The sequence below is a fragment of the Ixodes scapularis genome, unplaced genomic scaffold (genome assembly GCF_016920785.2).
Source record: "Ixodes scapularis isolate PalLabHiFi unplaced genomic scaffold, ASM1692078v2 PGA_scaffold3__209_contigs__length_174095766, whole genome shotgun sequence".
Lineage (NCBI taxonomy): Eukaryota > Metazoa > Arthropoda > Arachnida > Ixodida > Ixodidae > Ixodes > Ixodes scapularis.
The window spans coordinates 94,057,409-94,083,244 of NW_024609868.1; the positions used below are offsets into that span (position 1 = coordinate 94,057,409).

The window sequence follows — 25,836 nt, forward strand, 5'->3', positions numbered from 1 at the left end:
ATTTTCTTTCATTCAGCAACGACGTTTATTTTGGTCAAAGACGTTGCACCCTGAGCGAGACCCCGAAAAGGTTAATAAGGAGGAAGGCTAACAGGGACGCAAAGGAAACTTGGGAGATAGAAAGGTGATAAAGGGGAAGGGAAACTGGGAGATGGAAGGGGTGATAGGAGAAGGAAAGGGGGAACCACGAGGCACGGGCAGAACTACCGGGATGTTGTGTATTTACGGGGAGTTGCGATATTTTTCAATTTCAGGCTTGAGGAATTCTAATTCCCGTCTTGATAAGGTTACTGAGGCCGATGAAACGTTGCTTTCTGCGTTCTGGATGAGAAAAGATTCGATGATTTCACGTCCGTGGCAATTGCGGTGTCCCCCTCTCGTCTTGGTTCCTGCGAAGTCAGGCGCGCATCCAATGCATGCGTTCGCGTGAACCGCAATCAAATGAATGGGGTTGTCGGTTCTTGAAGTGGCCTCGTTTTCGTGCTCTCTCAAGCGGTCATTGATACATCGGCCGGTTTGTCCTATGTACTCGCACCGCATTTGAGAGGGACGGAGTAAACCTTTTCTGTGCAGCAGGTCCGGAAGAGGGTGGCGTAATTTTTTTCGCAAGCCGGCTAGGCTTCTTGTCGGTTGATCATGTTGCACATGCTTGCCAATTTGAATCTACTGGAAAAGACACCTTTCGTGTCATAGCGTGATGCAATGGATCGGATACGATGGGAAGCATTATGAATGTAAGGTATGCTGGCTATCCTTCGACTGAAAGGCGTTTTTGTAGTTTCCTTTGGGTTAATAAGTTGGTGGAAAATGAACACGAGGCGTTCCACCGGATATCCGGAACTCAAGAGTCGTCGAGTTTGGCTCTTTATGCTATCTGTTGCCGAATGCTGACAGGATTTCGTTTTAGCTGATGTTAGTATCGTCTTGATGATACCTATCTTAACAATTTTTGAATGAGCACTCTCAAAAGGGAGCACCGGCTTTTCTGAACGCTTACTGAACGCTTACTGAACGCCCAGCAAACGCCTTCTTTGGTTTTTTTCAATCGCAGGTCTAGAAATTGTCACCCTTCTGAAGAAGGATGTTCCTTTTTGAATTTTAGTTTGCCTCCTGCGCTTTCGAACGAGGCCACGATCACCTCGACTTTATCGTCTTCAGAGTGAATAATCATTTAGTCATCAACGTAGCGGACTACGGTGTACTCCGGGCTAGTGTCCTTGAGCTGTACCTGTATGGTCCTATGGACATAAGACAGGTAGATTTCACTTAATATAGGAGCAAGGCAAGACCCTAACACACCCCGGATTTCAGTATCCAGATTTGTCCTTCGTGGTCGATCATGGTGGATGGCTGCCAGGTCGACCACCTGGCAGCCATCCACCAGGTTGCAGCAGTCATACCGGAACAAGAACGAAAGGAATTCTTGGGGGCAGCGACCCGATCACTCTGCTACCATCCAGCCCCCCGGCCAAAGGCAAGTGTCAACATTCGGTCGGCAGTAGTGGAAATTCGAGAAAAAAACCTCAAGCTCCTCCAGGCGGATAAAACAGGAGGTTTCGTAGTAATTGATGACGAAATGTACAAAACGAAAGCTAAAGCCGCAGTTGAAAAAAATTTCCCCGCCATTAAGAAGAGACCTTCAGGATCCCTCCGCAGCAAACTGAAAGAACTATGCGTTCAGCTAAACCTACCAAAAAATGAAAAATTTGATAACAGCTCCAGCCAACCAATATCTGCAAGTATTCTTCGTCGCTAAAACGCATAAGCCGGACGTCCCCCTCCGCACAATAGTATCCGAGAGAGGATGCTGGCAGAAGCACCTCGCCACGTTTCTCCAGTAACATTTTTCAGGCGTACGTCCCTCACAACCTTATCGAATCAAAAACTCTCAGGAGCTTATCAACACCCTAGAACCGGTTCATACTGGTGCTCCTAACTTAGACTTCTTTTCTTTAGACATAGAAGATATGTACTATAACCTGGACATTTCAACTCTTCTCGAATCCGTAGAAGAAGCCATCACTGAACACGGAATCTGTAGCTTCCAAAACTCATCCGGAGTGTCACTTTCCAGCTTCATCGAGCTTCTGCAACTCTACCTAAAATCAAGAATGATCGAGCACGAAGGACACATCTGGATACAGAAATCCGGGGTGTGTATAAAGTCTTGCCTTGCTCCTATATTAAGTGAAATCTACCTGTCTTATGTCGATAGGACCATACAGGTTGTCACGCTTGGCTCAGCTGAGCGGACACTTTCACACACGTGCTACACTCCTTTATTCTCCCAGCGCCATCCTTCTCTCCCCGCCGTCCCTCGCTCCTTCCCGTGACTCGCGGGAGCGGGGACAAGTGTTGTCCCTAGGAATCCCCCCTAGGGAAGGAGTGTCCCCGCACGGCTCCGGTTGTCGCCGGCGCCACACACTCCTCACATTCCTTACAGGTCTCCCCCCCTTCATTCGTGAAATTGCAGGAGTGGCATCTGGTCCATCTTCGTGGTAGGCTGTCAACTGGTCTGCGTGAGCCACTCCGCGGCGACGTCCGGTAGTTGGGTCCCTCAGCAGGAAGTCATTCTCGCCCAAGCACTGTGCCAGCCGGAAGGGCCCAGAGCGCCGCGGTGCAAGCTTGGCCGTGATGCCCTTGGCAGAATTACTCAGGGTGTGGCTATCCAGTAGGACGAGGTCACCCTGTTTTATTGTTGTAGGCTTCCTGTGCCGGTCGTAGTTGGCCTTTTGGGTCTGCCTTGTTGACTCCTGGTGCTCTCTTGCAAAGCTGAGAGCATCCTGAATGCACCTGGTGACCTCAGCAGCAAAGGCATGGCTAGCCGTTACAGGCGGTTCAGTGTCGTCTTTGCTTCCTGGCTGCTCCCACGGGGTGCGCAGTTCCCGACCGTAGCACAGGGACGCCGGCGTGTATCCCGTCACTACGCTCTCAGCCGTGCGCATGGCAAAGGCGATTTCGGGGATGTGACGGTCGCAGTCTTTGTGGTCGGAGCAGTAGGCTCGGAGGCACTCCTTCACTGTGCCGTTGTGGCGCTCCACCATTTGTCGTGCCGGTCGATAAGGCACCGTATGGCGGTCCTTGATACCCCAGTGCTTAAGGAGACCTTGCCATACGGTGCTCACGAAGGGCTTTCCATTGTCACTTTATATTGTCGCAGGTGTGCCATGACGGCAGAACACCTGCACCATACACTCCACAATGTTGCTGCTTGTTGCCGCGCGCAGCGGGAAAAGTTCGATAAACTTGGTAAACTTGTCAATTACCACGAGCAGGTACTTGTGGCGTCAAGGCGTTGATGGCAGAGGTCCCACGATGTCTACACTGAGCTCCTCCATGGGCGAAGTGGCCCACTGACTGCTCATAAGCCCTTCGGGCCTCTGGCGGCGGACCTTTGTCCGCTGGCATACCTGGCAGCACCGGACGTACTTAGATACATCGGCTCGCATGCCCAGCCAGACGAAGCGTTCAGAAACACGTTTGAGGGTTTTGAAAAACCCTGCGTGAGCTCCAGTGAGGTGGTCGTGTGCCATCTTGAGCACTAACTGGCGAAGTTGGTCCGGGAGCCAGGGTACCTTCTTGTTACCTCTGTGCTGAACGAGCAACCCATTGGCCTCCAGCTCTGTCGTCTCAGCCAGGTCGTCCAGTAGGCGTTGGTCTGTACTGTCGTCTGGGAGCTTCGTTCCCTGCATCACCATTCTGAGCTTGGACAAAAGGGCGTCTTGATGCTGCTCGTGGACCAGGCTTCCCGGGTCACTCAGGACTGTGGCATCGTCCATCATGGACACTGTCGCAGCTGGTTCAAAACTGATTTGGCACTCAGTCTCCGGGGCAGCAATGGGGAAAACCGTCTCTGGCAGACTGTGTCCAGGAGTGTCCATACATTGAAGCGGAGCTCTGCTGAGGGCGTCGGCTGGGACATTTGCAAGCCCCCTCCGGTGCTTGATCTTGCAGTTGAAGCCCTGAAGCCGAAGAACCCATCGCTTGACTCTTGGTGAGGCTTGGTCTGTACTAAACATCCAGGCCAGTGAGGAGTGATCGCAGTGGATCTCGAACTCTGTGAACTCCAGGTAGGGTCGGAATTTGTCCACAGCCCAAACCACCGGAGACACTCCCACTCCTGAACGGTGTAGTTCCGCTCCAACTCAGTCAGCACTCTACTGATAAACGACACTGGCTGTAGCTGGTCTGGGCCCCTCTGCAGCAGCACTGCCGCAATGCCAACTCCACTGGCATCAGTCTCGACGACGAAGGGCTGAATCAGGTCGGGAAGACTCACAACCACGTCGTGGGCCAGGGACTCCTTGAGTGCGGCAAATGCTTGCTCCTGTTGATGAGTCCAGTGCCATTTATTGTCCTTCCTCAAGAGGTCTGTGAGTGGACGGGCAACAATAGAAAATTGAGAAATGAAGCTCCGGTAGTAGCCGGATAACCCCAGGAAGGCCTGCAGTTGCTTGACTGTGCTGGGCCGAGGGTAGTCCAACACTGCAAGCACCTTCTCATCGTCGGGTCTGCATTCCCCTGGGTAGATCACGTGGCCCAGGAACTTCAGAGACCGACGGCAGACTTGGACCTTGTCTGGATTGATGGTGAGTCCCGCTGACCTGATACGCTGCAACACCTCCCTCACATGCGTGACGTGGCTCTCCAGAGTATCCGAATACACGAGGACGTCGTCCATAAATGCCATGGTGAATTGGTGATTTATGCCGTCCAGAACCCTGTCCATCGAGGTTTGGAAGGTGGCTGGGCCCCCTGCCACTCCAAATGGCATCCGTGTGAACTCGAAGGTTCCCAGGTGGCAGATGAAGGCGGTCTTGGGAATGTCCTCTTTGCACACAGGAATTTGAAGAAAAATCCTGAAACAGGTCGAAACTCGAAAACCACTCTGCCTGACCCAATTGTGCCAGCAGCCAGTCCGTCCTGGGCATGGGGTAGACTGGTACCCTGGTACATGCGTTGAGTGGCCGATAATCGATGGCAAGCCTGAAGCCACCTGGTTTTTTTGCCACCAACACTGGTGCGCTTGTCCACTGGCTGTTGCTTTGGCGGATGAGTCCTTGTTCCAACAAGTCCTGCACACAGCCGTCAATGATTTTCTGCTTTTTGGCGTTGACAGGGCGCAGCTTGCAGCGCACGGGCGGACTCTTTCCTGTGTCTATCTGATGATGAGCGAGAGTGGTGCAGCCCGGAGTTGTGGTAAACATCGGCCGAAAGTCCACCAGCACATTCTCCATGCAAGTGTCCACTTCCAGTGCATGACTCTGAGGCCGATCACCTCTGGAGGTGGCCTGGTCAGAGGCGCTGGCGCAGGCAGGTTCTTCCTCCGTGAAGATGCCCTGGAGGCAGTAGGAATCCTCCCCGGCCAGAGGCTCCTCAGTTGGCCTCTTTTCACCCTTAGCAAACGGAACAATGCACTGGGGTTCTGTGCCAATCGTCCACCCCCCAAGTGCCACGTGCACTGAAATGCCGGTGATCGTCAAAAAATCTCTCCCCAGGACAATGTCTCGGCGAAGGTCGGGCATAAACAGGAAGCGCTGCCTCCGAGAACCGGCCGCCCATTGGATTTTGCACCTGAGCGATGTGGAGAACTAAGACCAGCCTGTTGCGAGGCGCAGCGTGCGGACTTCCCTCTTGTGACTGGCTCCTGTAGCTTGGGCAGCTGTCATCGCCGGCAGTCCCAGCAGACTAACGCTGGAGCCCGTGTCGAGCAGTGCCTGGAAGGTCGTCGAACCAATCCGCACGTCCAAGAGGGGTTCTTTCCCACCGGCAGTTGTCGCCACCTGCAACGCGCTGTCGTAGATGCCCGCCGGGGCAGCATCTACCAGTTCCCGTTTCCCGGGCACTGCGCTTGGAAGTGGCCCGGCTGCTGGCATCGGAAGCAGAGAAGAGACGCAGCGGGTGCTGACGCAGCCCGCCGACCGGTGGGGCAGTGACGAGCGGCGTCGCCGATTCCTCCGCAGCGCTGGCAGTGAGCCTGTCCTCCGTTAAGCTGCTGCCACTGGGTTGCCGGCAGCGCGAAGGTGGCTGGGGGCAGCATCGGTAAAGCTGGGCCGTAAAGCTGGTCCCGGTGGTAGGATGGCTGGATCGCTGCTGGGTGAAGTGGCCAGGGGTACGTCGACTGCGTAACTGCGGCCGGGGAAGCAAACGTTGCAGCCGCCGTCGATGGCTGGACCGCTACCGAGTGAAGTGGCCAGGGGTACGCCGACTGCGTAACTGCGGCCGGGGAAGCAAACGTTGCAGCTGCCGTCATCGCCGGTTGCGGTCTGGGAAGGCCCGGAGCACCAGCTGCAGGCCTGAAGGCGAGGTCTCTGGCAACTTGGTTGGTTTGGGGAGGCGGCGGCACGTACTGCAGCCGTCGCCAAGCGCGCTGCATGAGGCCGTCAGCCGCCTTCGCCAGCTCCGCCAGGTTCGCGAACTGCGTCCCCTCTGCCACGTTCTGCAGCTGCGGGTGCATTTGCCGGAGGACCCGGTCCGCTTTCTCCGAGTCCGGCACCTCTTCTCCGATTCGGTCGTAGTATGCCGCAATCGTGTAAATGAACTCCTTCAAGTTCTCTTCCGGGTGCTGTGTACGGAGTCGCAGCTCATCCTTGAGGCGACGCTTCGCGTCGATGGAGGCGAACTCCGCACGGCACGCGGACGTGAAGTTATCTCAGCTGGCGAAGTCGCCCACAAACCGCCACCCCAATTTCTCACTGCCCTCCAGTGCGGCTGGCACGACCTGGCTCAGTCGTTTGTCGGCGGCGACTCCCGTCACCAAACAAAAGTTCTCGAGCCGCTCCAGAAATTCCTCGGGCGACTGAAGATCGCTGAAGCCCGAGAACTTCGGCAGCTGGGCCGCTATCCTGGGCACAGGGCCACCGGAGGGATGGACTGTGGCCACAGTCGCCACGGGCACTTCGGCGCCGGTCAGCATCGGAGCCGCCATTACAGCTTGCCGCAATTGTGCTACAGCGTGCTCACGTTGCAGCGCTGATCCGTCGGTCTGTCTAAGGAGCTGCTGAACTAGCCCCTTTGGCACTGTGAAGGAGTCCATGGTGCAATCCCGGACGAGCCCCCACTTGTCACAGTTGGCTCGGCTGAGCGGACACTTTCACATAACTGCTACACTCCTTTATTCTCCCAGCGCCATCCTTCACTCCCCGCCGTCCCTCGCTCTCTCCGTGACTCGCGAGAGCGGGGACAAACGTTGTCCCTAGGAATCCCCCCTAGGGAAGGAGTGTCCCCGCACGGTTCCGCTTGTCGCCGGCGCCACACACTCCTCACATTCCTTACAAGGTAAAGCTCAAGGACACTAGCCCGGAATGCACCGTAGTCCGCTACGTTGATGACTACCTGATTATTCAGCCCGAAGCCGATAAAGTCGAGGTGATCGTGGCCTCGTTCGAAAGCGCAGGAGGCAAACTAAAATTCAAAAAGGAACATCCTTCTTCAGAAGGGCTACAATTTCTAGACCTGCGATTGAAAAAAACCAAAGAAGGCGTTTGCTGGGCGTTCAGTAAGCGTTCAGTAAGCGTTCAGAAAAGCCGGTGCTCCCTTTTGAGAGTGCTCATTCAAAAATTGTTAAGGTAGGTATCATCAAGACGATACTAACATCAGCTAAAACGAAATCCTGTCAGCATTCGGCAACATATAGCATGAAGAGCCAAACTCGACGACTCTTGAGTTCCGGATATCCGGTGGAACGCCTCGTGTCCATTCTCCACCAACTTATTAACCCAAATGCAACTACAAAAACGCCTTTCAGTCGAAGGATAGCCAGCATACCTTACATTCATAATGCTTCCCATCGTATCCGATCCATTGCATCACCCTATGACACGAAAGTTGTCTTTTCCAGTAGGTCCAAATTGGCAAGCATGTGCAACATGATCAACCGACAAGAAGCCAAGCCGGCTTGCGAAAAAAAGCACGCAACCCTTTTCCGGACCTGCTGCACAGAAAAAAGTTTACTCCATCCCTCTCAAATGCGGCGCCGAGTACAGAGGACAAACCGGCCGATGTATCAATGACCGCTTGAGAGAGCACGAAAAAGAGGCCACTTCAAGAACCGACAACCCCATTCATCCAATCGTGGTTCACGCGAACGCATGCATTGGATGCGCGCCTGACTTCGCAGAAACCAAGACTAAAGGGGGACACCGCAATCGCCACGGACGTGAAATCATCGAATCTTTTCTCATCCAGAACGCAGAAAGCAACGTTTCATCGGCCTCAGTAACCTTATCAAGACGGGAATTAGAATTCCCCAAGCCTGAACTTGAAAAATATCGCAACTCCCCGTAAATACACAACATCCCGGTAGTTCCGCCCGTGCCTCGTGGTTCCCCCTTTCCTTCTCCTATCACCCCTTCCATCTCCAAGTTTCCTTTCCCCTTTATTACCTTTCTATCTCCCAAGTTTCCTTTCCGTCCCCCATATCACCCTTTCCATCTCCCTGTTAGCCTTCCCCCTTATCAACCTTCTTGTCGGGGTCTCGCTGAGGGTGCAACGTCTTTGCCCAAAATAAACGTCGTTGCTAAATGAAAGAAAGTGGTTGTCCTGTGCTTGTCCTTTGTGTTTTATTCTTTCAATTTTATGTATTCATGTTCAACCCGCTCGCCTTCACCAGCCAGACTGAGTTGAGTTGCGGTGTGCGTTTAGCGCGCGTATTGATAGATGGCGTCGGGAGCAGCGTCCGAAGCTGTAGCCGACAAGCGGATGAAAGCAGACAACCCGCAGACAAAGTACGTTACTGACGTCAATTATTTTTTAACCACAGATACATTACAAAAATATTACGTTCATTTTATTAAACCACGGTGGTCCCAACAAACCACGGCGTTCCCGAGCAGTCTCGATAAGGAGGTCGCGCCATCTATCAATACAAGCGCCAAAACCGCCCCGCTACTCGACCTGGTCGCCTGTGTCGCCGCCCGCCGTTGACCCTGGCAAGTTTTTTTACTTTATTTTTTTACAGAAAGAAAGCTACGCTTTGTAATTTTACAAGAAAAAAGAAACGACCTCTGTAATAGACTTTTGGCTAAAAGTTTAGATTGCTACGTACAGGCGTCCATTTTTACGGTCCATTTTAGATCGAGGCTGGTGACCTGGGGCACCTTTTACTTTGGTGTTGTTTCTGAGCTCCTATATGATCACTCATTTTGCTTAGAAAGGTTTTCGCGATAAAAAAAGTCAAGATTACAAAATAATTAGCCATATATGCTCTTCGCTTTCCTCGTTTCCGCAGCACAACGTTTGATGACTTAAAAACATGCAAATGTGTTGTGTTGAACATACTTTTTTAAAGACTGGGAGCTGTTGACTTTTCTTTTTAAGAACCGATTTGAACCGGTTGGCGCTTGGTGGAACCATACCTCGGCAAACCTCACTCATGAGGGCCCTCACTCACCCTCACCCACCCTCATCCGCACAGGTGAGGTGAGGGTGAGTGAGTTTCTGAACCAGGAAAATTCATGAGTGTGAGGGTGAGTGAGGGCCATGAGGGCTGTGAGGGCTGTGAGGGCCGTGAGGGCGGTGAGGGCCGTGAGGGCCGTGAGGGCGGTGAGGGCCGTGAGGGCGGTGAGGGCGGTGAGTGGCGTGAGGGCTATGAGTGCGTGAGGGCCGTGAGGGCGGTGAGGGTGGTGAGGGCGGTGAGGGCGGTGAGGGCGGTGAGGGCCGTGAGGGCGGTGAGGGCAATGAGGGCCATGAGGGCGGTGAGTGCGTGAGACCCCTTCAGATCGAGCATCTTTCTCAGCAATTTTGGTGTTAATGGCGGGTTGTTCTCCAGCTTTCCCTAGATCGACACGAATTACTGAGATCGGGTCCGGCTCGAAATAAGCAAGCAACTCGGAGCAATTCGAATACGGTTGAAGCGGCTGCATCCAATCAGGGACGCAAAATTTTCACGTGATACCTCGTGGCGGTGATTATGACACCGAAAGACTTGGTTCTGGTTTGAACTCGATCGTTTTTTGGAAATAAACTGTTTCAGAAAGGTGCATTAGCATTCTTAACGAGGTTTAAATGCATAAAAACACGTTTATAACGCGTAATTGTGTCTAAATAGTGCAAGAAAAATAAAATTTTATGATGACGATGGCAAATTGCAGCAATTGGTTGCTGCGTGCGATCGCGGGCGGCCCATGTTGCTGGTGTTGCGACGTAAAGTTTCTGGGCGAAATCGCCCCATCTGAAGCTGCCCTGAGTGGCGTGATGGTCATGAGTGCGTGAGGGGCGTGAGGGGTGTGAGTGCCGCAAGGGCGGTGAGGGGCGTGAGCGCGGTGAGTGGCGTGAGGGCGGTGAGTGGCGTGAGGGCGGTGAGTGGCGTGAGGGCGGTGAGTGGCGTGAGGGCCGTGAGGGCGGTGAGGGCGGTGAGTGGCGTGAGGGCTATGAGTGCGTGAGGGCCGTGAGGGCCGTGAGGGCGGTGAGGGCTGAGAGGGCCGTGAGTGGCGTGAGGGCGGTGAGCGAGTGAGGGGCGTGAGGGCCGTGAGGGCGGTGAGGGGCGTGAGGGCCGTGAGGGCGGTGAGTGCGTGAGGGCCGTGAGGTTCAGTGAGGGTGAGTGAAGGGCTGAAGGTGAGTGTGAGTGTGAGGGTGAGGGTGAGTGAGGGGCTGAAGGTGAGTGTAGCTGTGAGGGTGAGGGTGAGTGAGGGGCTTAGGTGAGTGTGGCGGTGAGGGTGAGTGAGGGCGACCTAAAATGCCGACCTCTGGGTGGAACCGGTAACCAAACCTCTATTTCAAATCCATCACTGAACCGGATCCGAACCGGAACAAATTGCGAAGCTAGTAAACCCTAACACCAATTGAGCCGGAATGATGACCGGTCTGACCACATGATTAGAAGCGTCTGATCTGTGTAATTACAATCTATTACTTCCACAGGTATAAGTGAATAGGGCCTCAGTAGTGTACTTTTTTTATCTTAATGATATTCATCAAACTGGTTTATTGTTTGTTTATTTATTGAGAACGGTATCAACGATCAAAACGGTTACCATCCGAGTATCCTAATGTGCAATGTTTGATGCCTTCTGTTCGTAATATTGATGAGAGCTTTCCTGATCATCTACAAAAAAAAACAACAACAACAACAACGATTACACTCTTTATGCTAATGATATATATCAAATGCTAGCTTGATGGAACTGTTTGAGGAGGGTGACAGCCCCACTGGTCCATTGGTTCTTGTAAAAACACTTGTACCAAACGTGGCAAAAATAAACATTAGTTTTTCAGTGAAAAGTAAATAAATTCTAAGCACACCTCGTATTTCGTTTGCGTACCTCACTTGAGTATACGGTTTTATTTTTTTTACATGAATCATCAACTAAAGTGGCATCAACACACATAATAGCGCTGACAATATGTATAGGGTTATAACGATTCTATATAAAATACGGTACGTTTTTTAAGCGATTGAAACACTTTAATATTGCTTAATTCATATAAACTCATCAATACAGTTCAGAGTACTGCACGTCGGGTAATGCTTTTCAGTAATAGGCGCGAACAAACCAAATTTGCAAAATCTTTTCGAAACGGCTTACCATTCACCAACAACCTGAGATAGCTTATCAGCATTGTTAGCATGTACATTTATTGATAAGAGAAAAACTTGTTCATCGAATGATTTCACTCGTCAAAGCACCTTTCGTAACGTTTAAAATCTCTAACATTATTATATTTAGCTGTGGCTCATACGCAGGAGCTAACTTTAGAGCATTCACATTTGTTTCCGTTGCTAACCACACATGAAGCTTCCTCCTGCAAAAGTCAATGGACTTCAAGGTAGCGGCACGTGCACGGAGCATCTGACTGATTTATTTATACTTCGTATACGCTTAAGTCCGACGCAGCCGACGCTACGAGGTAATAGGACAAATGAAGCAGCGTCGAAGGCACAGGTCACTGGGCCCTTTCTGTTTGTGATTGGTCCAGAAATGGTATAGAACATCCACAGAAACATGATGAAAACCATGATTGTGCGTATTTGACGCTGTCTGATTCGTCCCATCAATTCGTAGCGTCGGCTGAGTCTTGACTTAAAAGATGAAACCAAGTATAGCTGTTGTTTTCTGAGAATACGTTTGTCCTTTTTTCAGGGTTTTCGGTTCTTTTTACAACTTTTGTATATTTAAAATTTTTGTAGCACACGTTCCCACTCTATTCATATCTGTTTCGTTTTATTGTTGGTAGAAGGTACAACTGTAAGAACGTGAAGGGTTCTTTGGCTAAGTGTTTTGCATTTTGTGATGCCCAGATAAAAAGCGTGGCCGCTAGGCTTTACACTGATTGGTCTTGAGGAAGGGGGAAAGATGTCATCTTTTCTAAAAAACGTTTGCGCCAGGCGGGAATGAAATCCAGTCCATTTAGATTTTCTTCAGCTTGCGTGGCCTTATTTTGCACAGTCATTGCGTAATATGTTTTACTTCGTTTCAATTTTGTAACGTGTCGTTATTGTTATATATTTGTTATAGTCGGAACCATGAGTAACTTCAATGCCTTGTTGCTTTATTATAAGCGTAATTTTCATTTAGCCCTGGATTGATTACCTTTTGACCCTTACAGTAACAAGAGTTCCCGTCAACAATTTTTCTTAAACTTTTGGGACCTCTGCTTAAGGTACGTTCATACATTAGCATTTTCATTTGAGTTCACTTGACGTTTGAAATTATTAGGAAACAAAAACCTGCGCATGTGCACACATTACCGGACAGTTATGCGAGAGTGGGACAAAATATTGCAGCGTTACGAACAGAAAAGAAATGCGTATGCAAAATTTATACTTGAAGATGACTGTCGTGTATCGTTATCTTCACAGATGGCGCCAAGCGAACAATGAGGCCATCGGCAACGCACGGGATACACGAGGCCCGCGGGGGACACTCACGCGCGGGAGATCGAACCAGAGGGAACGATCTGCGATGCTGCTGAGTAAATGCTTGTTTTAACCTTCGAGCTCCTGAATTCCTGATCGGAAACACGACATGGTGGCAGCGGCGGTTCGAACAGCGATCTGAGGGACCAGTCTCTTCGGGAACGACGGGATTTCGACAGCAACAAGCAGTCATCCGGTGATCGGTGAGCCAAGTTTCAACATGCCTAACGAACATGAAGCTGGTACCGAAGCCGCACAAAGGACTACTGCGACGCAGCAGGAAAATGGTGCTAATTCCTTCAACCCGTTCGCAATTGAGCTTCCCGAAAAGTTGGACTTTCGCGACCCAACCGACTGGAAACGTTGGGTATCACGTTGGGAGCGCTACGGTTTAGTGTCAGGTCTTCACCTCCGCGACGCAGAAACACAGGTGAATACCTTTCTGTACGCGATGGGAAAAGGAGCCGAGGACATTTTGGCATCGCTACAGTTGACAGATGCCGAGCTCACGGACTATGCCTTTGTTAAGGGGAAGTTCGAGCAACGCTTCATCCCCTGCACCAATATAATATTTGAAAGCGCTAAGTTCAATCGTCGAAAGCAAGAAGCGAATGAGTCAGTCGAAATGTTTATAAAAGAACTTCACAAACACGCGGACACGTGTGAATACGGCCCGCTTAAAGAAGAGCTCATTCGCGACCGCCTAGTTGTGGGGCTTTTGGACCTGGGACTCAGCGAGAAGTTGCAGCTAGATTCCAAGGTTACACTTCCGTCCGCCAGAAAAAAAGCACGGAATTCCGAGATTGTCAAGCAACAGCAGAAAGAACTGCGTGACAAAACAGAGCAGAGCGCCGCGGTCGATGAGCTTCGACGCCAAAAGGGACGTCAGGGCCATGGAAAAACACCGCGGAAAACGGGCAAGCCACCAGTTGGACAACCGGCAGGGCACAACGTATGCAAGTGGTGCGGCAGCCCACAACAGCCCTCTAAGAGACAGTGTCCAGCGTCGGGGAAACGGTGCAATAATTGTGGAAAGAGCGGGCATTATGCGACTGTTTGTTTGTCAGCACGTCAACTGTACACCTCAAAGAAGGAAACGGCAAACACAGAACTCTTTCTCGGGGAAATCCCCAAGGCAGACAATCAAGAGCCGTGGTTCATCACAGCAAACGTGGATGGATGCCCCGTTCAATTCAAAGTCGACACAGGAGCGGATGTGAGCGTCATTCCTGTTTCACTATTAGACAGCTACCACATGAAGCAGTCTAGAAATCAGAGAAGAGGCGTTTTGGACCTGGCAGAACTCCTAAGACAAGAGGGATGTTAGACGCGACCATTTCATGGCAGAACAAGTCTGGTCGCCAGCGGGTTTTCGTTGTGGAAAACCTCCAAACGGCCTTGCTGGGACGGCCAGCCATACGTGCTCTTGGTGTACTGGCACACTTGGAGGCAGTGGAGACGCAAGCACAAAACCCAGCAAACAAAGACAAGTCTCCAGAGGCGAGACCAGAGTTTAGCACATTATTCACAGGACTCGGGGTCATGAAGACAGTCTACATTGTGACGCTTCAGCCAAACGCTACACCTTACGCAGTAGCTGCTCCTCGACGAGTACCTGTTCCTCTCCTGCCTAAAGTGGAACATGAACTGGAGAAAATGAAGGAGTTAGGAGTCATCAAGCAAGTTGAACGTGCAACGCCTTGGTGTGCACCTATGGTCATCGCCAAGAAAAAGGATGACGAGATTAGAATCTGCGTTGACTATACACAATTAAACCAGAAGGTAATCAGGGAAAGAGTGATTATGCTAACAGTTGAAGAAAGTTTGGCAAAGGTAGGAGACGCCAAACTGTTTAGTAAGCTGGATGCCAACGCCGCCTACTGGCAGACACCGCTTGCTGAATAGTCCCAAGATATGACTACATTCATCACGCCGTTTGTGAGATTTCAATTCCTGCGGCTACCCTTTGGCATCGCAACAGCGCCTGAGTTCTTCCAGAGAGAAATGCTTCGTATCCTGGAGGGACTGCCTGGACAGGCTTGCCACCAAGATGACATAGTCGGGTTTTGGAAGGACAAATCGGATCACGACGCTAAGCTCGTTGCCGTGTTTCAGCGTCTTAAGGAAGCTGGAATGACTCTCAACCCACTCAAGTGCGAATTTCGGAAGACAAGTGTCAAGTTTCTTGGACACATCTTGAACAGTGATGGGCATTACCACCAATCCTGAGAAGACGGAAGCCATCAGGGAGATGCCACCCCCAGAGAACACGACTGAGCTCAGATCCTTCTTGGGTATGGTCAATCAGTTGGCAAAGTTTCTTCCAAGAGTGGCCGAAAAGACAAAACCACTTAGAGAACTGCTTCTCAACGAGACAAGTTGGTGTTGGCACGGACCTCAACGGAGAGCGTTTGAGGAGATCAAGCGAGACTGGACGACAACTCCCGTCCTCTGTTACTACGATCATCGAAAGCCTCTGACAATAGCAGCGGATGCGTCGTCGTATGGCTTAGGTGCCGTGCTCCTCCTAACAGACGATGAAGGGAAACGTCAGCCAGTTGCATACGCTTCAAGAGCACTGTCGCCTACAGAGGAAAAGTATGCCCAGGTTGAAAAAGAAGCACTCGCTGCAACATGGGCATGTGAACATTTCAGAATGTACGCGCTCGGATTACGTTTCCACATCGAGACCAATCATAAGCCATTGGTGTCTTTGTTCTCGACGAACCGGGTTGACGAAATGACACCTAGACTCCAGCGGTTTCGCATGAGAGTACTTGAGTACGATTTCACAATCTTGCACATACCAGGTAGGAACATGCACACTGCTGACGTGCTGTCACGAAAACCACTGCAGTGTTCTGGTGAGAACCTTGTTTCAGTCATCGAAGAGTATGAACTTTCGACAACCCAGCAGCTGCCAGCCTCGTCAGAGATGCTAAACAGAACCAGAGCCGAGTTGCAAAAAGACGCAACGACTTCACCCGTCATGCACTACTGTGCAACAAAATGGCCAAAAGCAGAGACATTAACGCCAGAAGTACGTAAATATGCGAGCGTGGCCGACGAACTCTCAGTAGTAAAGGGGCTCCTGCTCAGAGGTACGAGACTCGTCTTTCCCCCCACACTACGACAGGAAGTGTTGAAACGCCTTCACACAGGACACCAGGGGATCGCCAGATGTCGATCAAGGGCGAGAGAGTCTGCATGGTGGCCCTCAATCAGCCAGGATATTGAGGTATTTGTGAGCAGATGCCCTGCCTGTGAGAGACACTGCCAAGTACCAACCGAAGAGTTGTTGCAGAAGCCTCTCCCGGAACGTCCATGGCAAGTAGTTGGCACTGATTTGTTCCACCTTGAGGGAAGGAATTACATCATAGCTGTTGACTATTACTTCAAATTTTTTGAACTCGAAGAACTTCATGGGACACAAACGAAGCATGCCACCCATCTTTTTGATCACCTGTTCGCTCGTTACGGTGTCCCGGATATGATTCGGTCGGACTATGGCCCACAGTACAGTTCACTTGAATTTAAACGATTTCTGAGTGACTGGGGAGTAGAGCAAGTGACATCTAGCCCACTTTACGCACAAAGCAATGGCGAGGCGGACAGAACTGTTCAAACAGCTAAGAACATCCTCAGAAAATCCGACAACGTTGCTGAAGGTCTTCTGGAACACAGAGCAACGCCGGGTACCGAGGGTTACTCACCTGCGGAACTTCTCATGGGCCGAAGATTAAAAACCAATGTTCCGACAATACCTGACAGACTCGAACCAAAATGGAGACACAGATACAGGTACCGACAACGGAACAAAGCTCTCCGAGAAAAAGAAGCAGCAAACTACATTGTTCGGCACCGAGTGAGAGAGAGATCACCCTTGCAGCCAGGTCCAATAGTTTACATCAGACAAGGGGCCCAACAACAAGGCACCGTTGTGGGACCTGCACATAACCTGCACATACACCGAGATCTCACATAGTGCAGACAGCTGGTGGAAGTTTGCGTCGCACAAGAGCACACCTACAGACACAGACTCGGGGAAACAATGCCAGCAATGCGGAAGCAGGCAGTTCAAAAGAAGCCTGCCGAACCACACGCAGTGGCCGAGCAGTGAGAACACGAATTAGTGTTTTAGACAGAATGACGAAAAATCTTGAGAATAGGTCGAAACATGTAGACCAAAAGTCTCAAGACATACACATGCAGTCTCGATTGAGACTTCATGCAATGAAGTCTCAAGAAGTTTCTCACACCGTAAAGAAAAAAATGCCGTTTATTAAAATTCGAAGTCATCAACCGTGCACGTGAGGACCGATTTGGGGTTTCGGTCCTTTAATCCAATGGTGTTAGGGAGCCTTTATTTGCTTGGATCCGCTTGTATGAAGATGTCATTGAGGTCATGTCACATGGATTTGAGCGTGCGTTTAAAATACTTCACGTATCAAAACAATAACTATGAGAAATAAAAAAGTATACACTGTTATTTATTTCATAAACTAGTCAAGTGTTTCCGACTAATTTTAAAATCAGAGAAATATCCAAAGACGCTTTGTAGGCTCATAAGCGATGGGCAAAAAAATTAGGCAGAGACACTTAAGACAGTCTACGTCTGAGAATGCGAAAGCATGACGCATGCAATAGGCACAGCTTTAGTCAACTTGAACCGTGGAGCGGCCGTGGCGTCGGGGAAGCGTGCTTGTCTTGCACCCCGGAGGCTCGGGTTCGATTCCGACCCAGACCGGAATGTAAACATTTTATTTTCTCAGACATTAATTTACTTTGTTTACACGAACCTCCCTGAGAAATTGTTTGCAGCCATAGGGAATTTAGGTGCCGTTTTGCTGCAACAGACAACGTCCAGCCAATGGAGGTTAGTAGCCGTTTTCGCCGGCTTCACCAGATTCGTTCAATGAGATAGTTAATGCTTTCGCATTAAGATTCGTCACGGCATGGCGTCAGATGAATAACGTGATATCCGGTAAAACTTTGGAGCGCCAGTGAGGTGGTGTATACTGAACATTTTGAAGTACAGTACCTCGAGCTGTATATGAGACGTTTTTCTTCTCTTCGCGGGGTTTCAACTTCTCTAGCCCCTTGTCTCGGGTTGCTTCAAAATGATATCGATACTACGCGAGTTATATATACCCTTATTAAAGTGAATCTAGCACCGTCTTGTAAGTGAAAGTAGTTGCTCCGCGAATCGCGTTTATTTCAGTTATAATACATTTTTAAAACTAAAGTTTGTTACAAATATTATGTTAAAGAATGACAAGCGATAACCGGAACATCCTGCGTCAGGGCAACTACCGTATATTGTGGGTAGCTCATAGAACAGCGGCCAACCAAAGAAAGCAAAAGCGCTTCCTCTCTACTTGCGAAGTTTTCTGCCGCGGTTAAAAAGAAGTATGCTTCTGCTAGGTATTATTTTACCTTCGGAAAATGTGCAACTGTTTCAAAAGATGTGTCTTGCTCCGCGTAATTACCGCTGCGACTCGTATAATTCCAAAGTGATAAAAAAAGAAAGCGCAATACCTTGACATTGTGCCGGAGGAACAGGATCTGCTGAGGAAGTTTACCCGCAGAATGACGTTATGATCAGATCTCCGTCTCAGAACTGGTCTACCCCAACAAGTGGCACAACAATATGTTTTACATAGAATTTTGCTTTATAAGCTGCTATGTGCGTGCTTTACTAAAACTGTGGTTTTACCGTTAACAACTGTTGAAAAAGTATGTTTTTTTAGATAAAATATTTGTACACGTAACCAGGTATCCACAGACAAAACACTAAAAATTGTTTCTTTCCAGGAAGCGACCGCACGCAAAAATAGAATAAATTCTTTGATATAAAAAACCCAGCTCGTTACAGACAGGACATTCAATTCAGCGCAAAAGGCGAGGAAAAGAAAGGGACACAAAAATGTCCCCGAGTTCGTGTCCTTTACATGTACTCGTCTTTTGCGCTGTATTTGCTGTAAGGAATTACCAACCAGCCCAATTACCAACCCTAGTCATCATTACAGACATGTCCCAACAGAGTACTTGTGAAAAAAAAATGATTTTACAGACAATCGTTTTGCAGTGTATAAGAGAACATAAGATTCTTAATCCTGCATACAAGAGTTGGTACTTCTAGTACACCTATACTAATTAAAAAAAATATTCAACGTTTCTGCAGATTGTTTTTGCATTCCGATAATCATTGTTGGGGTACCCAAACGCTTTACTGGGAATACATCTAACTCCGCGAAAATAGTGACCTCGGCATGGATAGGTTTTGCAGAGTTTGAACGGCCGGGTGCGTCGCAGCGTTGGAGGTTTTCCCTTTTGATGTGGGAGGGGTAGCTGCCGTCATCTATCGTCATGGGCACCTCGAGTGCCAGTCGAAACGGCCGTTTCTGCTGTTCCGGTGAACCCGCAATCTCGTTTCACAGGCACCGCTCGACTGCGCAACAGCGTACAGCGCTATGCGCATGCGTTTTTGTGGAACACGAGATCTCGACACCGCTAGGGGAAACTTTAGCGTTGTAAGCCCACTAAATGTATTTTCCCCTGTGAGGCATTTGGGGCTCCTGACATGAGTATGACACTCCTCTTCTATGATCGCGGAAGGAACCTCTACCGCGGCCAGTTTCTGAACCAGGCGACAGAAAATGCGAATGCTGACCCGTGAATATCTCAGACCAATTGTCTTCAGTGTCTGCTACAGGGTCTTAGAGCATTTACTGTGTTACTTTTTGGCGCAAAAATAAACTACGCATTGCTGAACGATTTTTTTCCACCTAATTGCACCGCTGGCGGTCCGAACAAGATGCGAAAATTTTAAAAGTAACCGTTATCAAAAAGTTATGTAATTTTTTGAAAATTTTTAATGAAAAAATGGGGCCTGTCTTTGCCGTTTTCATAACCGCTCATTTCAGCTCTATGCATTTGAAAGCTCCGCCGGCCGCCATTTTCCCATTGAAAATTTCAGAAAATAACTTGTAATTTTTTTTATAGATATAAGTTATTCCTGAAACTTTGGGATATGGTTCGAATCACTAGCGCTATATTTGAGCGGACAATGAGCGTTTGGCGATAGGCAGTTTAACTTAACGGTAAATAATGCCATGCACTTTTTGGAGTTTTGCTGGCCGACGCATTCTGGTTTTGTTGACCGACGCAAACAATGAATTGTAGGAATAACGCTTTTTTTAAAAATTTTACATCAAGAAATTAAAAGGAATTCGAGAGTGCTGGCAAAATGAATCCTTTTCGCAGCACTGCGCTCGCTAGGAGCAGTAAAGACACAACACAACCAGAAAATATCGCTTCCCCTAGAACACGTCACTGTGCATGTGGTTCAGAAGACGGTGTAAATGGAGAAGCTCCGGAAACTCCAATATGTTTCATTTCAAAAATATTTACTCTCGAAAGCCAAAAACAATTGTTTTCTCTTATTCTATAAACAACAGCTCCCAGAGGTATTTGACCAAATCCGAGAATAGTTTTACTGCCCCTTTAATCCTTTTAATCATAGACATATTAGAATGGCTGTCTGCTTGCAAACAATTTCAGCTGTATTCACCACACGTGACTAGCGCTTGCTTAACCGCAGGCTAACTCTATGTAATCGATTAGAGTGACCATGTGGCAGGTGGTAATCACAGCTAAGTAAGCAGTGGATTTTCACCGACCATGTTTGGGGCTTAGTCACCCCGAGCGACTTAAAAGGCGACTAAAATCTCATAATCGGGAGATGAATATGGTTAGTTTAGCCGTTGTTTAGCGGGTGACTAGCCGCCCAATGCCATGACCGACTCCTATCACCGCTGACCGCCAGCGCTAATGGACCAGTTACTGTCTTGGAACGTTGGGGGACAAATCCAGAAAGAATCGGAGCAGCATATATTGTGAAAATAGACATGTTTAGTGGTCACTTCGGCGAGTCAAGGAAGCTCACGCCGCAATACCGTCGAAACTTGCTTTCGACGAGTTCTGCATTTTTCCTGTGGCACTGCGCTTTCGTAAAATTTTCCACCTGTTCTCAACAGCAAGTCTCAACGCTTACGCAGGGTTTTAAAATACTTCGGCGAATGACGACGAACGAGTAGGAAACGTGTCTTCAGCATACTGCCGCCAGCCACTGCAACGCTAGCAAAACTGCAATTCGTCTCGGCCGTCTGGTGGCTTCATTCGCGCTGCAGCGACCAACGTTATTAGATTAGCTCAGTTACGAAACTGCTCATAGACGCTGCGCGCACGAGCAGTACCCCCCCCCCCCCCCCCCCCCTCACTCACTACGACTCACCTCCCGTCGTTCGACGCGCCGGACGGCTGTTTTGGTAACTGCAGTGTATTCTATGGAATACGTACATTTTGAAGCGGAGCCGTCTAGATGGCGTTCCATTGTACTCTGTGGAACACACAACTTCTTGAATCTAAATCTAAATGGCGCTTCGAACGACGGGAGGCGGACTGAAGTAAGTGAGAAAAGTGACCCCTTCCGCGGGAGTTCCACAACTGAGGTAATCTAGTAACGTTGGCAGCGACCAAGCGTGCAAGCGCTATCCAGCAATTCTCCTAGAGATCAGTGCCTCTAAAGCAATCTCAGCAAGGAGCTGGACGACGAGAGAGCCCGAATTTACAGGTGCTTCCACTTTGCCTGTGTCGCTTTGAAAGACTGTCTCGGCTCTCATTATAACATTCCATTTTTTTTTGCTGATAAACATTTCAATATTGGTTTTTATACAATGAGAAAAAAAAAACATAGTGGCGTTTAAATGCGGGAATTCGTGACCTATTTTTTTGTTATGTCACTTCCGCTTGTTACTCCTGACTCGAGAAGGGGTTACTATCGAGTCACCCACTCGCTTCGGACTAGTCGCCCTTTAGTCGCTGATTTTCCTTTAGGTCGTGACTACTTAGACGCGCTACTAGCTTTAAAACAGCGCTAGTTAGTCACGACCGGTGGATACGGCTGTTTATGTTCTTGTTACAACCACGAAATAATACGTTTATACGAAATTCTGGAAAATGAGGAGTAGTATAATTTTTCTTTTCTCACACAGGTTTTTCTTTATTATACGTACTTTGAATGTATCTAGAATCCAGAAAATAGCAAAACTTGGAGTATACACTGTTTTTTTATTTTGTGTGTGGTCAGTACCACTTAAAACAGAATGTAATATAGGGTTGCGTAATGTGAATGCAAAAAGTTTTAACGTAACATGAAAATTTTTATTATAAATATACGAGGGGTGATCAGAAAGCTTTGCAACTCGGGTATAACAAAAAGTCTGACAGTGATGTCTTTATAACCGTTGGTTAGGTCATCTGTCTAGCCAAAATGTTTGTAATATCATGACTTTCGGTCAAGCTTTTGGTCTGCACCAGTCAGTGATTAAGGTTTTTGTGCAAAAAAGAGAGTTCCGCCAAGGAATTTCACAGTAGAATGGTGAATGTGTATGGCGATGAATGCCCTTGATATTCTACAGTAACTCGTTGGCTCAACGATTTTAAGCACAGCCGTGTGGACGTGCAAGACAACCCATGGTCAGGGCGGCCCAGCACTTCAACCGATTCAGCCCAAGCTGAGAGCTTCATCATGAAGAATCACCAAATTAAGGTGTCCGAAGTTGCTACAGAATCAAACATTTTACATGGCAGTGATTTCACAATCATCCATGACGTTTTGAGTATGTCGAATGTCTCGGGACAATGGGTGCTATGGAACCTCTCTACGCAGGATCGACAACACCGCTTGCATTCGTGAAGGGAGCCTTTGAGCATCTATGAAAGCGACCCAGAAGATTTTCTTGCCCGCCTTGTGGCTGGGGGTGAGACATAGCTTTACTAGTGAAACCCCGACACAAAACTACAGTCTATGCAGTGGAGGCCCCCCTTTCGGGGTCCCCCCATCTGAAGAAACTCAAGACGCAATGCTCGGGGAAGAAAGTGAGGGCGAAAGTTTTTTGGGACGCAAAAGGGATTTTACAGTTTGATTATCTGGAAAACAGTTGGACAATAACCTGCGAATACTGTGCCAACGTTCTGAGCAAACTACGCGAGGCCATCGTGGAAAAACGACGAGGAATGGTTTCAAGAGGCGTCCTCCTCCTGCATGATAACGAACCCGCTCAGTCTCGCGTTGCCCAGGCTCTCATTCAAGAGTGTGCTTTCGAACAGCTTAACCACCCACCCTACAGTCTTGATCTGGCCCCTAGTGACCTTTTTGTTACTCCCGAATCTAAAAAAAAAAGAACACCTAAAAGGAACAAGGTTCGATGACTGTAGCACTGCAAACTGCTACAAAGCAGTGGCTTGACAAGCAGGAAGAAATTTGTTTCCAAGGTATCAAAAGCCTTCAAGATAAATAGGAGAAGTGCATTAGTGTGAGGGGGGACTATGTTAAAAACATTTTTTAAAGCCCTGGTAGTTCTCATTATATGCGAGTTGCCAAACTTTCTGAAGACCCCTTGTATAACGTTTCACGCAAATATTTTGGCGGTAAAAATGCATCTAATTTTGTAAGGACGCAACCTACGAAATGACACTAGTGGAGGGCGGACAATGTGCTTGGATGAAAGTTAAAATTATGCCCCTGTTGGCCACTCGTATATTAGTACGGACGGAATTGCCTCCTCTATTTGTGGTATCTAGAAAACAAGAGGGCAAAGTCGGAACTTGTGGTGTAGATAACTAAATTACCTAAAATGTGCGACAAGGGTTACAAGGGTTACAATGGCCGTCAGTTTTCCGCAAAACCACCACAAACATTGAATTCTAAGGAATTGCATAAACAAATTTATTGTTTATCAACAATAATAATTACAAAAAACGCTTTCAAAGACAATTAATAAAAATTTACCGTATGCAAGCTTTGTTACTTTGGAAAGAAATGACAATAAGTTTTATTGACACTTCTTTTAGGAACATTATTATAGGCTTTTTTTACATGAGACATGGGTCGCTTTGGGTTTTATTAGTAATATCTTCACAATTCCCAAACCAGCACCTCTGAAAAAAAAAAAGGTTTACAATAGGTTGACTACTGCGGCCTTCTTAAATATTGACATTATAATAAAAACAACAACTTGGCATCAGCTTGCTTATTTTCCACAAATTGCGATAGTCTTATAAGAAGCATATAATTCCTTCTGGGGTAAATCTTACGCCACACAATATTCAGTAGTTTGAGAGACACTACCATTATTTTGTAATACATGTAACTAACCACTTTTTAAATTGTGTATAAACAATTGAATTTTTTTATTTATGGCCTAAATATTAGTGAACAAAAACGGGATTGTGGCGCCTACCAAACCCATAGATGCGAGCCTCTTACGCGGTTATAGCAAATTGGCGTGATTCCACAATGCGAGTGAAACGCATAGAAGACATTCAGCTCTATATGTAAATATTTATTGATATATCTCACTTTACGTCCGATTACAGCGAAGGATGCTGCAACAATATCCAAGCTTAAGAGGGCAAGTAAACATATCATTAAAAACAGCTAGCGCAAACGAACACAAGGATAAGTAGAAGAAGGGTCACAGACACAGCGACGACTCACAGCTTACTCTCTTTTTCATCTTCTGAAAAAACATCATCATAAGAAGACAAAGAAAGAAGAAAAAAAGAATTCACTGTCACGTAACATCCAAAAAATTTCTCATAGAAAGTACCATTACAAAAAACAAATGTTGATGTATCTTAAAAAGGCGAAAAAGAGAGCAAGTCGTGAGTCAGCGCTAAGTCTGTGCCGCTTCTTCTACTTGTGCTTGTGTTCGTTTGCGCTGTTTTTAATTATATTTTTACTATGCACCACCAACTTGCCCACCTCCAAACATTGCTTAAGAGAGCCACTCGGCAAAGTGAATGCTCGTTTTACTAAAGTTGCTGGAAAAACTTTAACTTCGCAACCGCAGATTCTGCGGCACTCTAGCTTAAAGTGACGCGACGTAAAATTACAAGTTAGATTTAAGGAACACAATTAAAAAAGGCAATTACTGAATATTTCAGCCCAGAAATATTTGGACCTTGACGCAAGCATTTCGGAAATCACACTTAAATCGGTGCACTTTCTGTTAAAATATGGTATCGCGCTTTTATGCAGCAACATCTCCACGGGACTCACCAAGCCCTGTTGATGTGTCTTAATTTTTATTAAATTATATATATATTTTTTAAATGTGATATAACCTTGATTGTATTCACCACCTATTTTCTGCATAGATAATATACTTAATCTCTGGAGAGCTTTGAGGCATGCAAAAATATTTTTTCTCCCATACCTTTTTATCTCCGCAAGGGTAGCCAAATGGGGCCGGGTAGGTTTTGACGCCATTTTTATTCGTGCATTTTATTAAGCAGACTTCTTTGTGCTAAAAAAATGTAGCAAGAAAATATTTAGGTTTCGTGATTAACTATAGGGTATCCCAAGTCACCAGGCTCGATCTAAAATGGACCGTAAAAATCGACGCCCGCACGTAGCAATCTAAGCTTTTCGTCGAAGATGTATTCCACAGGTTGTTTTTTTCTTGTAAAATTAGAAAGCGTAGCTCCCTTTCTGTAAAAAAATAGGGCCAATAAACTTGCCAGTGTCAACGGCCGGCGGCAACGCAGACGACGAAGTCGAGTTGCGGGGCGCGTTTGGCGCGCGCATTGATAGATGGCGTCGGGAGCAGAGTCGGAAGGTACAGCCAACCAGCGAAAGAAAGCAGAAAACACGCAGACGAAATCGTTGGCAGCAAAAGCGCCGCCGTTATGCAGACACGTTTTTTTTTTACTTTAAGCTTTGCTTTTATTGTTTGCATTTGTTTTTTAACCAAAGGTATATTACAAAAAGATTATGATCATTTTAATAAACCGCAGTGGTCGCGAGCCGTCTCGATAAGGAGGTAGCGCAATCTATCAATACGAACGCCAAGCGCGCCCCGCTACTGGACTCGGTCGTCTGCGTCGCCGCCCGCCGTCGACATTGGAAAGTT

At 48.1% G+C, this 25,836-nt stretch overlaps 2 protein-coding genes across 2 annotated transcripts in view; both read right to left on the reverse strand.

The window, feature by feature from the left end:
- Positions 1-3,044, reverse strand: part of LOC115332940 (cytochrome P450 3A4) — a 60,242-nt gene extending 57,198 nt beyond the window's left edge. The window contains exon 1 of the mRNA XM_042292801.1: positions 2,794-3,044. Within this exon, the coding sequence (XP_042148735.1) occupies positions 2,794-3,044 (251 nt within the window). The remainder of the gene's footprint in view (positions 1-2,793) is intronic.
- Positions 3,045-23,794: 20,750 nt separating this feature from the next.
- The window catches only part of LOC115313149 (venom metalloproteinase antarease-like TtrivMP_A), an 84,905-nt gene continuing 82,863 nt past the window's right edge, over positions 23,795-25,836 (reverse strand). Inside the window, exons 13-14 of the mRNA XM_029972067.2 lie at positions 25,141-25,230; positions 23,795-23,860 (exon numbers count right to left, since the gene is read on the reverse strand). Of these exons, the coding sequence (XP_029827927.2) occupies positions 23,795-23,860; positions 25,141-25,230 (156 nt within the window). The remainder of the gene's footprint in view (positions 23,861-25,140; positions 25,231-25,836) is intronic.